The sequence below is a fragment of the Cervus canadensis genome, chromosome 3 (genome assembly GCF_019320065.1).
Source record: "Cervus canadensis isolate Bull #8, Minnesota chromosome 3, ASM1932006v1, whole genome shotgun sequence".
In the NCBI taxonomy this organism is placed as follows: Eukaryota; Metazoa; Chordata; class Mammalia; order Artiodactyla; family Cervidae; genus Cervus; species Cervus canadensis.
Genome location: NC_057388.1, coordinates 41,689,890 through 41,705,273, shown reverse-complemented (window position 1 = coordinate 41,705,273; position 15,384 = coordinate 41,689,890). Strand labels below are relative to the sequence as shown.

The window sequence follows — 15,384 nt, the reverse complement described above, 5'->3', positions numbered from 1 at the left end:
TGTTGTGAAGCTTCTGAACCCCATGTTAGCCTTCCCATCCTGGAGAGCTGACAAAGGGACTGGGAATCTCCTCGGATCTGACCTTGAAGGCCAGCAGGATTTTATTACATGATTGCCACAGGATTGGGGGAAACAGAGAGTCTAGTCTTGGAGGGCACAAACAAAATCCTGGGCACACCAAGACCCAAAGGAAAGGAGCAGTAACCCCACAGGATACTGAACCAAAACTACCTAGTGTTGGCCCATCTCCTGAGGAGATGCGGGTCAGCAGGGGCTCACTGCAGGGATGGGGCACTGGCAGCAGCTGCCCTGCAAGGCCTCCCTCGGTGTAAGCCTTCTTGGATGTCATCATTAACCCTACCACAGACCTCGCAGACCCAGGGCCAGGTCCTTTCAGCCTAAACAACCCCACCTATCATCAGATAACTGGATGAAAGCTTTAACGAGCAAGGCCCTGCCCACCAGACCAAGACCTATTTTTTCCAACCATCAGTGCCTCCCCATTTGATGCAAGGAGATCAAACCAGTCAATCCTAAAGGAAATCAGTACTGAATATTCAGTGGAGGGACTGATGCTGAAGCTGAAGCTCCAATCCTGTGACCACCTAATGCGAAGAACTGACTCATTAGAAAAGACCCTGTTGCTGGGGAAGATTGAAGGCAGGAGGACAAGGGGATGACAGAGGATGAGATGGTAGTAAGGATCACTGACTCAATGAACATGAGTTTGAGCAAGTTCTAGGAGTTGGTGATGGACAGGGAAACCTGGTGTGCTGTAGTTCATGGGGTCACAAAGAGTTGGACATGACTGAGTGACTGAACTGAACTAAACTGTCCCTCCCATCAGGAAGCTTACATAGCCTCTTAGCCTCCTCCTTCAGAGGGCAGAAGAAAGAAGAACCATAATCCCATAGTTAGAACTAAAGCCACATTATAGAAAGTTAATCAGGATGAAAAAGCAGACAGATATGTCCAAGATGAAGGGACAAGATAAAACCCCAGAAAAACAAGTAAATGAAGTGGAGATAGGCAATCTTCCAGAAAAATAATCAGAATAATGATACTGAAGGTGATCCAGGATCTCAGGAAAACAGTGGAGAATTTGTAAGAAATATTTATCAGAGACCCAGAAGAACTAAAGTACAAGCAAAAAGAGATGGATAATAAACTGGAAGGTATCAACAGCAGAATAACTAAGGTGGAAGAACAGATGAATGACCTGAAGTACAGAATGGTGGAAATCACAGAACAGAATATAGAAAACAGAATAAAAGAAGAAATGAGGACAGTCTATGGGACCTCTGGGACAACATTCACATTATACAGGTTCCAGAAGGAGAAGTGAGAGAGAAAGGACCTGAAAAAATATTTGAAGAAATGATAGTTGAAAACTTTCCTAACATGGGAAAGGAAATAGTTAACCAAGTCCAGAAGCAGAGTCCCAGGCAGGATAAAACCAAGGAGGAACACCTGGAGACACATAGTAATCAAATAGACAAAAATTAAAGACAAAGATAAACTATTAAAAGCAACAAGGGAAAAACAGCAACATACAAGGGAACTCTTATCAGGTTTATCAGCTCATTTCTCAACAGAAACGCTACAAGCCAGGAGGAAATGGCAAGATATATTTAAGGTGATGAAAAGTAAGAACCTACAACCAAGAATATTCTACCCAGCAACACTCTCCTTCAGATTTGATGGAGAAATCAAAAGCTTTCCAGATAAGCAAAAGTTAAGAGAATTCAGCACCATTAAACCAGCTTTACAACAAATGCTGAAAGAACTTCTCTAGATAGGAAAACACAAGAGAAGGAAAAGACCTATAGAAAAGAAGCCCAAAACAAATAATAAAATAGTAGCAGGTTCATACATATTGATAACTACTTTAAATGTAAACAAATTAAATGCACCAACCAAAAGACACAGGCTGGCTGGGTGGATGAAAACATGTACATGTATGTACTTCCACTTAGCACATCACTGTGCGTGATGCCCAAATTGTATGTAATTATTTTATATTGTTAGGTTAATCATGTTCCCATTATGGTTTTAAATTATAATTATCTTTTATTTTTTGTCTGTAATTATCCTTTATCTTTTGTGAAAAACATTTTTCACTAATGTGATTATGTAACAATCACTCACTTAACACCATTGTATTGGGCTACCCACCTGCCAATGCAGAAGACATAAGAGACACAGGTTCCTTCCCTGGGTCAGGAAGATCCCCTGGAGGAGGGCATGGCAACCCACTCCAGTATTCCTGTCTGGAGAACCCCATGGACAGAGTGGCCTGGCGGGCTACGGTCCACAGGGTCACAAAGAGTTGGAAACAACTGAAGCAACTTGGCACCACTGTATCACGACAGGTCAACAGGAAAATACTATAATTCTGTATCACCAAAATTACCAGTTAATAAAAAACCTCTACCTCTCATCACTTTTTTAATCCAGATGCATATCAGAATTACCTTGGAATTTTTTGAAAAATATAAACATCCAGGTATTCTTTTTTTCCTCCAAAGTTCCAAATAGTTCCTAATGAGCAGCCACGTCTAAAATCAACTCGACTATATGATGATCTTTTACTTTTATCTAGTTTGTTTTACTTTTACTATTTCATATTCAGTGCTATTTCATTTAGTTTATATTTTCCAATTTCTCTATCCCTTTTTTTTTGGATGTTCTTTCTCAAGCCTTTATCAAGTGTAGTGGAAAAGCTTTTGTATTATATATATATATATATATAAAATAAATAGTATGTATAACATATATATTTTAGAAAACTTGTGAAATTGTGCCAAACTAAAAAATTTATGACATTTTGATTCCACTTATTTCATTTAGTAAGAATAAAATGCTAGATTTCTAGTTAAAAAGATATGCAACAAGCAACAAAGGTTTACAAAGGTATAGCACTTAGAACTATAGTCAGTATCTTTAACTGAATCACCTTGTGGTACCCCTGAAACTATATAGCTGTAAGTCAACTATACTTCAATAAAATATATAAATTAAAAAAATAACTTCAATCATCCAGCTGTACACTTCAAACATCACAGCGTAAATCAACTACAATAGAAACAGAAACACACAGATTTAGAAAACAAACTAATCCTAAATGAAAAAGAAAGACGGAAGCAAGGATGTATTGGAGTCTCAAATAAACACATACCCACTCATACAAATTAAACAGATAATCAACAAGGGCCTATTGTAAAGCACAGGGAGCCAGAGTCAACACAGTAATAACTTACATGAAAAAAGCATCTGAAAACGAGTACAGGCATATCTGTATTAAACTCAATCATCCAGTTCCACACTTCAAACAAACACCACATGTATGTCAACTACACTCCAATATTACCTAAAAAGTAATTTAAAAAGAAAATGAAATGCCTACTCCATTCCCCTCAAGCTTCAAGAGCCCAGGCTGTTTCACATTTCTGGAGCCTGGGCTGCCTTGGTTCCCAAGTTTGGACTACCACGGGGCTGAGGGAGCTGCTGAAGCACGTGCCAGCAAATACCACTACAGGACCGTTGGACCTGTGTCACCCGGTCCCCGGTGAACAGGATGACAAGGTCAGGAACAAGGCAGGACCACTCACAGCTAAACCTAGGCAAGTACACTCAAGGGTGGTGGGACGGTGGACCCTCGATACCCAAACCTGTGAAGGAGGCACCTGGTCTGCAGCAGCACCTCCTGCTGCTGGGGTTCCCACCTCCACCCTCCTTCCTTAGGGTCACCCCAACTTTGGAACACAGCACACCAGCAAGCTTTTGCAGGTTTGGGATGTCTCCAATGGGGTGAATAATAAGGTGGAGGATGTAATGGGACACCAGGCCTTGGCTGTTTGTTCTGGCACATGGGGCTCTCATTTATAAGTCAGAAGCAGCACTTTCACCAAGGCTATGTTTATCCTAGCAAGCCCTGTGGAGCCTGAGGAAATCCTGCCTCCTTGTGGTCGCTTCTTGAAACTACAATGGGAAAACCACTGCCTAAGGGCGCTTCACTTTCAAAAGGCCTCTCACATTTTGATACCTGCCCCCGACAAATGTCCTAGGGTATGTAACTGAGAGAGAATTCACTAAAGTCAGCGTTTCAGGAAGCCACCTCGTAGAAGTAAACTTCACTCACAGTGATTTAAGAAAAGCAGCACAAGGAAAGATGCTAAACATTGGTTATAGTAGTGAAATTTATCACAGCACAATGAGGTTTCACTTGGCTGCAAAAAGAATGCTCATCATTAAAAATCTAAAAACATAAATCAGTGGAAAAAAATTAGAGAAATGGAATCCTGCTAAGCTGTTGTCTGGACTTTAAAGTGGTAACTGCCACTATGGAGATGATGGCGGTTCCTTCAGAAAGTAAAAATAGAGCTATTATACGAACTAGAAATCCCACTCCTTGCCCTACATCCAGAGAAATCCATACTTGGAATAGAAACACACACTCTGACCAGTAGCTTGGATATGGAAGTAATTAAAATATCCACAGACAGATGGGTCAAGAAGATGTGATATATTTTATGGAAGGGAATATTACTCGGCCAGAGAACACAAGGAAGACATGGCATCTGCAGCAGCGTAAATGGACTTGGAAATGATCATATGAAGTAAGTCATAGACAGAAAGACAAATACACTAAGATGTGACTGATTGGTGGAATCTAAAAACTGAGAGCAATGAAGTACATTTTTCCAAAGAGAAACACAATTACAGATTTAGAAAACAAACTTATTCTAACCAAAGGAGAAAGGCAGAAGGCAGGGATCCATTAGGAGGCTGGAATTAACACACAGCCACTAACAGAAATGAAACAGGTAACCAACCAATAGCAATACCTGCTAACCAATAGCACAGGGACTTCGACTTGACACAGTAATAACCTACATGGGAAAGTAACCCCCAAACACACAGGTATGTCTAGATGTAACTGGATCAAGTTACTAAACGCTTAAACATAGCAGTGCAAATCAGCTACAATCCAACAGAATCCAAAAATTAAAAGGAAAAAAAAAGAAGAATGCCGACTACATTCCTCTCTGGCTTCAGGTTCCTAGGCTGGTTCGCATTCCTGAAGCCCAGGCAGGCTTGGTCCCCGAATGTGGACTGTTAAGGGGCTGCTGCAGCTGGGAAGGAGGTGCCAGCAAATGAGCTCCCCTTGGACCTGCGGTGCCTGGTTCCCTCTGGGTGGAACCACAGTGCCCAGAGCCAGGTCAGACCTCCCACAGCCAAACCAAACATACTGCACCCAAAGCACGGTGAACCCTCTGGGCTGGTAGGGCTTTTAGAACACATCTGTTCTCCTAGACTCCTGGTGGTCCGGTTTCCAACCCCAGCATTCCTACTTAGGATCCTCCCATTTAACGGAAGACAGTGCCCTCCACAGAGCTCTTGTAGAGGTTGGGCTTTATCTGGGTGATGAAGGGTAACAGAGAGAATTAAAGAGACACAAGGGCTTGGTTGTTTTCCTGGCACATGCCTCTCTTGTTTACAACTGTGGAAGATGTTTGTCAGGAAGGCTTTGCTGCCCCAGTAAATGGAGTTGAGCATGAAGAACTTCTGACATGTTGTGGTCATTTCCCATATCTATAGCTTGAAAACTGATGCTTATAGGCACATTATATTCCCAAGGCCTTTAGGGCTATAAATGATATCTGCCCTGAACAAATGGTGTGGTAATTGAAGGAGAATTCATAAAAGGGTAGACTTTCAAGTAGCCAATGCAAAGAGGTAAATTTTACACACTGTTTTAAGGAAAAAAGCACATGAAAAGATGCTCCATACCACTTATTAGTATTGAAATGCAAATCTAAACTACAAGTAGGTGTTACCTTGCACCAGCCAGAATGACCATTATGAACAAGTCTGCAGTGAATACATGGGGGGTAGGACATGGAGCAAAGGGAACCCTCTCAGGCTGTTACTGGAATTTAAATTGGTAACAGCCACTATGGAGAACAGTATGGAGGTTCCTTAAGTAACTGAAAAAAAAAAAAAGCTGGCAAATGATCACACAACCCCACTCATGGGCCTATGCCCAGAGAAAACCATAACTTGAAAAGAGACATGTACCCTAACCTTCACTGCAGCTGTATTTACAACAGTTAGGATGTGCAAACAACCAAAATGTCCGCTGACGGCTGGATAAAAAAGATGTGGTAGATATACACAATGGACTATTACTCAGCCATAAGAAAAGATTGAATGTCAATTGCAGCAATAGGGATGGACCTGGAGATGATCATACTAAGAGAAGTACATCAGATAGAGAAACACAAACCGTGTACATCACGGAGAGATGGAAACTAACATTTATACAAATACACTATTTTCCAAACAGAAACACACCCACAGACTTAGAAAACAAACTTATGGCGACCAAAGGGGAATGGTAAGGGGGAGGGATAATCAGGAGGTTGGGATTGCCAGCACCATCACTCCAACTCTCCTTTTATCACAATAGTCCTGCATCTGCTGCAGTCAACACTAGCTCCTGTAAAGAGGAAACTGATTTTCATAAAACCAAATGAATATCATTCTTTTGATAAGAGAAACAACAGACCACTTTCATAAGTTAATTTTGAAATTCAGTGTTAGGATATAAAAATAATATACTTTCTTGGGTCCGTGAATGGTTTTTAATAATAAATTTTGAACTTTCTCTCTTTTTGAGGAACATCAACTTAAGACAGGTGACTTGTAAAATGAATTTCAATCTTAATAACATGGATGCAATAGCTGTTTGTACTGCAAATATTCACCATTTCCTTCATACCTTGGTGCTTCCATTTCCTGTGACCAACACGTGGAACAGGTCTGTAATGTAACTGCTAAGCATGTCCTGGTGGTCATTGGTCACTGTCATGTTTGTTAACAACCTCAGTCCAGCCAGCTGCACAGCAGAGTTCAGGGGACCAGAGATGACATCCTCACAGACTTGACTGATGTATACCTGAAGATGGGGAAAAGGGGATCTTCTTAGAATCTCCAAAACTTTCCTATTAAACTGTAACTCTTGCACAGTGGAATCAGGTGATTGTTTAGGATGAAGCTGACTCTTTAAGAAAGATGGCATTTCTATCAAGATCTCAAACTTGGGTAACTTTTTTTTTCTTAAGTTCCCTAATTAATAGCAGGCACTGAGCATTTTACAGATATACTCACTTCAGTCCTAAGACAACTAATGGGACAGTGGTATTATGGTCATTTTATAGACAAGGACTGTAAACCCTTCAAGTAGCTTGGATTCTCCGCCCAATGTAATAAGACAGTAGAGCAATGGCCAGACCCAGAGACCAGGCTCTCAACACCAGTGGGGGGCCTCTCACTTGTTGGGGGGCTCCCAATTCTGTCTACCTTTCTGTGTCTGGGCATGTCAGGGTAAGGAGGAAGATCTGCGGGGACATTTTCTACCATAGTCTGTACCTGAACTGTAGGATCTAGGGGCACATCATGTTAGAAGTAAAGAACTGGAGGGGGACACTAAATAGAGCTTTTCTTCAGAGCTCTTTCTTTTACGAGTAAGCAGAGGCAAACTCTATTTGGCCCAAGGTTGTTATTTATGACGTATATGTAGATGAATTACTCCTTTACAATACTGTAAACCACCACTGGCTAAAAGTAATGCAATGCTAGTCGTATGCCCATGTCACACATGATAGATCTAGACTAAACCAAGGGAGACAGAAAATTTTCTGAAACTCTATTTTCTATGCCTGGCCACGAGCCTTCCAGCTTGAAAAAATTATGTCTCACAAGTAATTGGTATTCACCTAAGTTTGACCTTTATCAAGAGTTCTAATTGGTAAGAAAAATTCCCTAATATAAAATGCTAAGGAATTACCAACTGTCCCATAAGCCAGAACTAACTTTAAAAAATTTCCAAATGTATTCATATTACCACAGAAACGAAAATGATGGCAGTAAAGCAAACTGTGTAAGTAAAACAGATTAAATTTTTAATCTGGCTTCAAAATCCAAATTATATTTACAAATCAATCTGTCCTGGGTCACAATTTCATTATGCACCCATCCTTTAAAAAATGGAATTTCCTTAGCTTATTATAAATCATATATTTTCATAGGATGCTCCTATCTTTCCAAGCATTTCCTAAAATGTGCTGAGCATTTACATCCTTATTGCCTCTGAATCTTATCTTCACTTCAGTTCTAGCAACAAGATTACCAAACAGGCCATCTCAGTTATTCCTGGAGTTTGCCTACCTCACCTTGTTCCTTTCTCTTGGGATTCCCTCATTCCTCAACTCCAGCTGTAGAAACCTTGGACAGTTTTATGAGCCACCTCAGGCTCTACCTTTTACAGAAGCTTCTGAATGAAAACTCTCCTTTCTGCGTATTCAACAATATTTTACTTGCATTTTTCCTTAAAGTATTTAATCATGTTCTGCCTTGAATTACAATTCTTTTTGGACTTGCCTTATCCCTCTTTCTAGCTTTCTTACAAGAGTTAATCATGTTCATTTCTAAACTCTACAATATAAAGCACGAGCTCAATAAAAGCTGAATTAACGTTAATTCCTAACTTATTGTATCTTTCTGCTGATATTATCTGACTTTGGCCTGGTTCCTTTTTCACACTTTGATTAAACTGAACATCAAATTCAAAAGTCCACTGTATTTCTTATTGGCTGGTTCAGGTGCCTTCCTCCTCTTATTCTGCATAAAAAAATGAGCAGGAGACCTGAATAGACATTTTCCCAAAGAAATACAAATAGTCAATAGGTTTATGAAAAGATGGTCAACATCACTAATCATCAGGGAAATGCAAATCAAAACCACAGTGAAATATCACCTCACACTTATTAGAATGGTTATTATCAAAAAGTCAAGAAGTAACAAGTATTGAAAGAAGATAAAAAGGAACCCTGTGTACTGCTGGTGGTTAGTGCAGCCACTGTGGAAACCAGTATGGGCATTCTTCAAAAAATTAAAAACAGAACTGTCACATGGTCCAGCATCCCAGTTTTGGGTATAGATCCAAAGGAAACAAAATCACTATCTCAAAGCAGTATCTGTACCCTCATGTTCATTGCAACATTGGTCACAATAGCCAAGACACAGAAATAGCCTAAATGTCAATTTATGGACAAATGGATAAAGGCAATGTAACCTGTATATACAATGGAATAGTATTCACTATAAAAAAGGAAGGAAATTCTGCTATTTGTGAAAAATGGATGGACTGAGGGCATTATGCTAAGTGAAATAAGTCAGAGAAGACAAAAATCTTATATGTGGAATATGAAAAAGTCAAACTCATAGAACAGAGAGTAGCATGTTCAGGTGAAGGAAAAGGGGAGATTCTGATCAAAGTATATAAACTTAAAAGTTATAAAATCAATACGTCCTGGGGTCTAATGTATAGCAAGATAACTATACGTCACAGTACTACATTGTATACTTGTATGCCAAGAAAGGAGGTCTCAAATGTTCTCACCACAGGTGCACATGCACAGGTAATTATGAGGTGACAGAGGTGATAGCTACGGCTGTATAGTGCATGCATGCTAAGTCGCTTCAGTCATGTCGAACTCTTTGTCACCCTATGGGCCTAGACCACCAGCTTCCTCTGTTAATGGGCTCCTCCAGGAAAGAATACTGAAGATGGTTGCCGTGCCATCTTCCAGGGGATCTTTCCAACCTAGGGACTGAACCCGCGTTTGTTACGTCTACCAGCACTGGCAAGCAGGTTGTTTATCATTAGTACCACCTGCAAGCCCAAGGCTATGCGGTAGGGGTAATCATTTTGCAATATATACATGTACCAAATCATGTTTTATACCTTAAACTTATACAATGTTTATGTTGATTCTATCTGAATAAAACCAGAAATAATAAATCTGGCTTTATAATAATAAATTCTTGGCTAAAAGCTATAAAGTATGGTCTACTAAAATTTCATTACTTACCTTTTTTTCCTCTCCCATTTATTAGAAAATCTTACCTTTTGTAATTTCAGGTAACTTACCTTTATCTTGATTTGATTTTCAACATTCACACTCAGGTTATTCATTGCATTTAAAGCTTTCTCTTTAATACTCTGATTTGGACTGTTGATTTTGCTTCCAACGATTGGAATACCACCCAATTCACGAATAACGATCTAGGAGGAAAAAAACAGAACCATGACTTCAAATATGCAACCTCTCCTTTACTACATTCTTTGGATCTACAAATATAAATAAAAATTAATGACTCTTCGGAAATAATGTTCCCATATTCAACCTCTAATTCTTATTTTTTTAAAAGTTTATTACACATAATTTTACAGCTAAAGAAACTGAAAATAAATTATTAATATATGTAATATTTAAACTATAGCAGAGATATACAACGAAGATTTGTAGAGCTACTGCAGTGATCTCAAAGTAATTTACAAACAAAATAATTTTACTTTGAAATAAGTTATCTCTCTCTTACAGGGCAATTTGCAAATGCATTAAGATTTAGATCAAAATTAGTGTTTTGCTGAAATGAATACTTTGGAACACTAATTCCTCAAGATGTAAACAGATGTTCCATTTTTAAAAAGGAGATTTGGTACAGTGACGAGTCCACCTGCCAATGAGGGGGATCACAGGTTCAATCCCTGGTCCGGGAAGATTCCACATGCCATGGAGCAACTATGCCCGCATGCTACAACTACTGATGTCCGTGCGCCTAGAGCCTGCACTTCACAACAAGAGAAGCCACTGCAATGAAAAGCCTGTGTTCATAGCAGAGAAAACCCGCATGCAGCAACGAAGACCAAGTGCAACCAAAAGTCTCATTTAAAAAAGTAGGTTTCATAGATAAGTAACTTTGAGAAACTCTGGTTATAACAAGAGTAAACATGTCTCTTTACTGTGATGCAATCCTATGGTCATGTGATTGGAATCTCCAAGAGGGGAGTATTGAATATAGTACTTCTATAAACTTTATCCAAAAAGATCATTTTTCAATTGTGGGAGGGGAGGAACACTTATTAACATCCTGAAGAATTAAAGTTCCACACAGTTTGGAAATGATGTCCAAATTTTCAAAGAAAAAATAATCTGGGGGTTTCTCACAACCAACTGCAACACTAAATATTATGTGCCTTCATCCCAACATTCAAAGAGGCATAACGCTTCATTTCCTACAAGAAAAATAAGCTGAAAATGACTCCTGTCAGGTCAAAACATGCTGTTCTATCAAGAAAAGAGATAAAGAAGCTTTCCCTCTGCAATTTCAGGTTCTTCCTAAGGACTTGTGGTTACTAGGAGACGGTCTTAAAAAAACAAACAAAAAGCAAAAAACTGTACTATAAAAGCAGATGAAGGCACCATAACTGATGACAAGGGCCACCAACTCCTGCTACCCAAGAAACTACTTGTTCACAGTGGCTTCTCACCCACTCTGACTACAGTTTGTTTCAAAGGAATATAAAACTATGGCATCAGAAATACCCTCAATACAGGCATGCTAATAAGCTAGTCACCATCTGTTATTTTTGTCTGCCTGGCAGCCCTCTTTCTACTGGGACGGACACAGTACCTCCTCCACCCCATACAGTTCCTGGTGAGACTGCTGGTCAACTGTGTTCACACCCTCCCTGTTGTTTTGGTCTGCGTGTGAGCCAGGACCTGCTAATCATGGCCCAGGCCAGCCCAACAATTGGGCCAAAGTGTTGGCACTTGATACTAGTAGAGTAACTCCACCTTTTAGATCATGAGGGTCAAAGATGAAAGCTTGAGAGGCCAGTGGCTTTCTTTCCATCCCTGTGAAGAAAACCTCTTTGTGGCCAGAGAGACAAAAATCGTTACACAAAAAGAAGTAGGGGCAAGCAGTCAAAAGACAGTGAAAGAGAGAGAGAGGTCTGATAATGCTTTCTGTAACCTTGATCTCTATTCACCCTTCTGTCTCAAACCAAAGCTATCCTTGGACGTCCAAGTTAACTGAGCTCAGTAGTTTTCCTTTTCATTTTAAAATAACCTAAGTTGGGGTCTGTCACTTATAATGGAAAGGTACATAATACACACATATTCCTTATATCTCCCTATAAATCTCTAGAGCTAACCTTGACATGATGGATAAAGGATGGACTGAAATGAAGTATAAATTCAAAATTTTGCATTCATGACAAGGTTAACAAAGGGCATTAGCTGAAAATAATGACAAAAACTGTTTTACTCTTTCTCCATGGGAGGCTGGGGGGAAGCAGAAGCCATTTACATTTACACTGGTCCATGGCTGTCAGAGTGTGGTCCAGCGAGCACCTGCTTCAGAACCATCCTTGTCAGCCCTTTGTACAATGTCAAGCACGTACTTAAATGTCAGATGCTTCTGTTGCTCTACTGCAGCACTGCTGAGTTGTGAATAATTAAAAAGGCCATGCAATAATACTAAGTGTTGATTAGATACACTTATTACAAACGTGATGCTGGTAACCAACTTCATAGATACGTACAATCTGATTACTAATCATATTACTATTAGGCTATGCTTTTTAGAAGTAAACAAACATTATTTTGTAGATATCCATAACCACAGTATATATAGATGAAAAAACTGAGGTTCTGGGAGGTAAAGTAACTTATCAGAGTCACAATTACTGCCGGTGTGTGAGAATGGGAGGAGCATGTTTACGGAGACTAGGGTACTCACTTGGTTGGCTGAAAAGGCTGCATTGTTACCCAGAGTGACCAAAGCTCGTTCGATAATGACAGGATCCTCAGTTGATTCAAGCAGGTAAAGGAGTTTCTGAACTTGTTCAGCATTTAGGGTGTCATCATATGATCCACTGGTTAAGTCTTCTACATAAGAATAAAGTTATTTAAAGTTCATTTAAAATCAATATAAGACTTAAAGGGACAATCCTGAATCATACTCTGATGCCAACCACAGTTTTGAGCACTTTATATACCTTAACTCATTTAATTGTCAAGTGATCTCTTAGAAGATACTATTATGATTCTCAATTTACAGAGGGAATACTGAGCCTTATAGGTATTAAGAAATTAGGCGATGGTCTTGGTACTTTTCTTTTAGTAAGGCACTGCATGCCAACAGCATTTTCTGTTTCCTCTTTCTAAAAATCACGTACACCCATCCAGTGGAACACTTCCCACAGGCATAGCTTCATTAAGAAACAGAATTTGCATTTGGGAGAACTGCTCCGATCACAGGCCAGAGGAAAAGCTATGTGAGGGACCCAATCATGCTGCTAGTGAGGTACTTTTGTTCAGTTTCTATAAGCAAGGCATGACGACTGTGATGCCAGAAGAACAGTCCAACTGGGGGTGATGACAGAAGCTGTCATTCTAAGGAAAAGAGCAAGCAGTCAAATGCTGGATCTGCTCAGAAGTTCTGAAGTTTAAAGCTAGGACCTTTTAAAAAGTCCTTTATAGAAATCTCCACAGGAAAACAGAAACCATTTGTATAATGCAGTCATTGTGTTATAAACAAAGAACATGATTCTTTCCAAGTTAAGCTATGTATACAGGTCAGACAGCACAACAGTCCACAATACATGGCCCTCCATGGAGTGTGGCTGGGGGCGGGGTGTTGCAATTTACAATAGGTGCTGCTATATGATATCATAGCTGTGTTCATCTATATGCTGATGACTCCTCAATCCTAATCCCGAAGTTAAAACTCTATTTCTGGAGCTTAATTTATAGAAATCAATTTACTAACTGGCACTTCAATTTAGGTACCTTAAAGATACCTCAAACTAACTGTACTCTATCCTGAAGACATCACCTTCCCATACAAGTCTACTAGGCTTCAAAATCTCTCTCTCACTGAATGAGACCACTATCTACCTGGTTTCCCAAACCAAGGGCGTCTCTGCTTTATACTTCTCTCACACCATCCACAATAATTCATCAAATCCTAAAAAGTAAAATGTGTCTCAAATTATTAAACTTATCATCTTTGGATCCTGGGATTACATATGACTTCTCTTCTACCCCAGGCTCATGAGTACTTTCTTGTTTTTTCTTTTTCTTTTCTTTTTTTTTTTTTTACAATAAACACATAGTATTATATTAAAATAGAATATATTGCTTAAAGAGGAATCACAGACAAATATGAGGTAAATGGACAAGCTTAGATTATGAGAACCAATAGGTGATCTGATGTCCTGAAGCAGCCAAATAAGAAATCAACTATTAGGAAAATCTAAAAGCTAAAGAGGGAGCAGATTCTCACTCCCATGTCTTATAATCAGAACCTCTGGATCATGCTTTTTACTCCTGAACCCACTACCCACCTCATTTACAGCTAATACAAGTATTTCACCCAAACAATATTTGAAAAGGTAAGTGAAAGCATGATAAAAACACAGACTGTCATATAGAAAGACTTTTGTGGGCTCATCCAAAAGTGTTTTTACCCACAAGAAAACTGAGATCAGGATCATCTAAAGGTTTGGCTAACATCACACAGGAGTCAGTAGCAGAGACCAGAGAAATCAAAGCACAAAGCTGCAGGCAACCACCTAACCTCTTTCGGGTCGGTTTTCTCACATGTAAAATAAGGCTGGTCAAACACCACAGTGATCCCAGAAGTCCCTATGCAGCCCCGAAGTTGTGTAATTTTATACATACACACATGGCATAAAAAGGATACATTTAACTCATTCATACCTCCAAACCATTTCAAAGTCTATAACTTCCTCACACATTTTCCCACACACCATTAAAAAGTTTTAGATATATAAATTATTAATTAAAAAGTTTTATAGATATATAAATTATTAATGAATAGCCAAATGAAATTTTATAGAGAAAAGGGTTAAAGCATAGAATTTTCTCTTGAAAGAAGGAGGTGTAATGTGGTAGTTACAAGTAAGCCAAGGTTAAGTCTAGTTCAAATTCCAGCTAAGCTGTTTACCAGCTGAGAGACATAACCTCTCGAAGCCTCAGTTTCTTCATCTATTCCAAGGGAGTTAACAGGGCAAAGAGCAGGAAGACAATAGAATAGGAAAGACTAGAGAGCTCATCAAAAAAAATTGGAGTTATCAAGGGAACATTTCATACAAGGATAGGCACGATAAAGAACAGAAACAGTAAGGACCTAACAGAAGCAGAAGAGATTAAGAAGAGGTGTCAAGAATACACAGAAGAACTGTACAAAAAAGCTCTCAATGACCTGGATAACCATGATGGTGTGGTCACTCACCTAGAGCCAGACATCCTGTAGTGTGAAGTGAAGTGGAACTTAGGAAGCATTATTGCAAACCAAGCTAGTGGAGGCGATGAAATTCCAGCGGAGCTATTTCAAATCCTAAAAGATGATGCTGTTAAAATGCTGCACTCAACATGCCAGCGAATTTGGAAAACTCAGCAGTGGCCATAGGACTGGAAAATGTTAGTTTTCATTCCAATTCCA

The 15,384-nt window shown here is 39.3% G+C and overlaps 1 protein-coding gene across 1 annotated transcript in view; it reads right to left on the bottom strand.

Moving 5' to 3' along the window:
• ARMC10 (armadillo repeat containing 10) overlaps positions 1–15,384 on the bottom strand; it is a 68,541-nt gene that overhangs the window by 25,011 nt on the left and 28,146 nt on the right. Inside the window, exons 2-4 of the mRNA XM_043462970.1 lie at positions 12,655–12,803; positions 9,998–10,132; positions 6,785–6,961 (exon numbers count right to left, since the gene is read on the bottom strand). Coding sequence (XP_043318905.1) covers positions 6,785–6,961; positions 9,998–10,132; positions 12,655–12,803 — 461 coding nt within the window. The remainder of the gene's footprint in view (positions 1–6,784; positions 6,962–9,997; positions 10,133–12,654; positions 12,804–15,384) is intronic.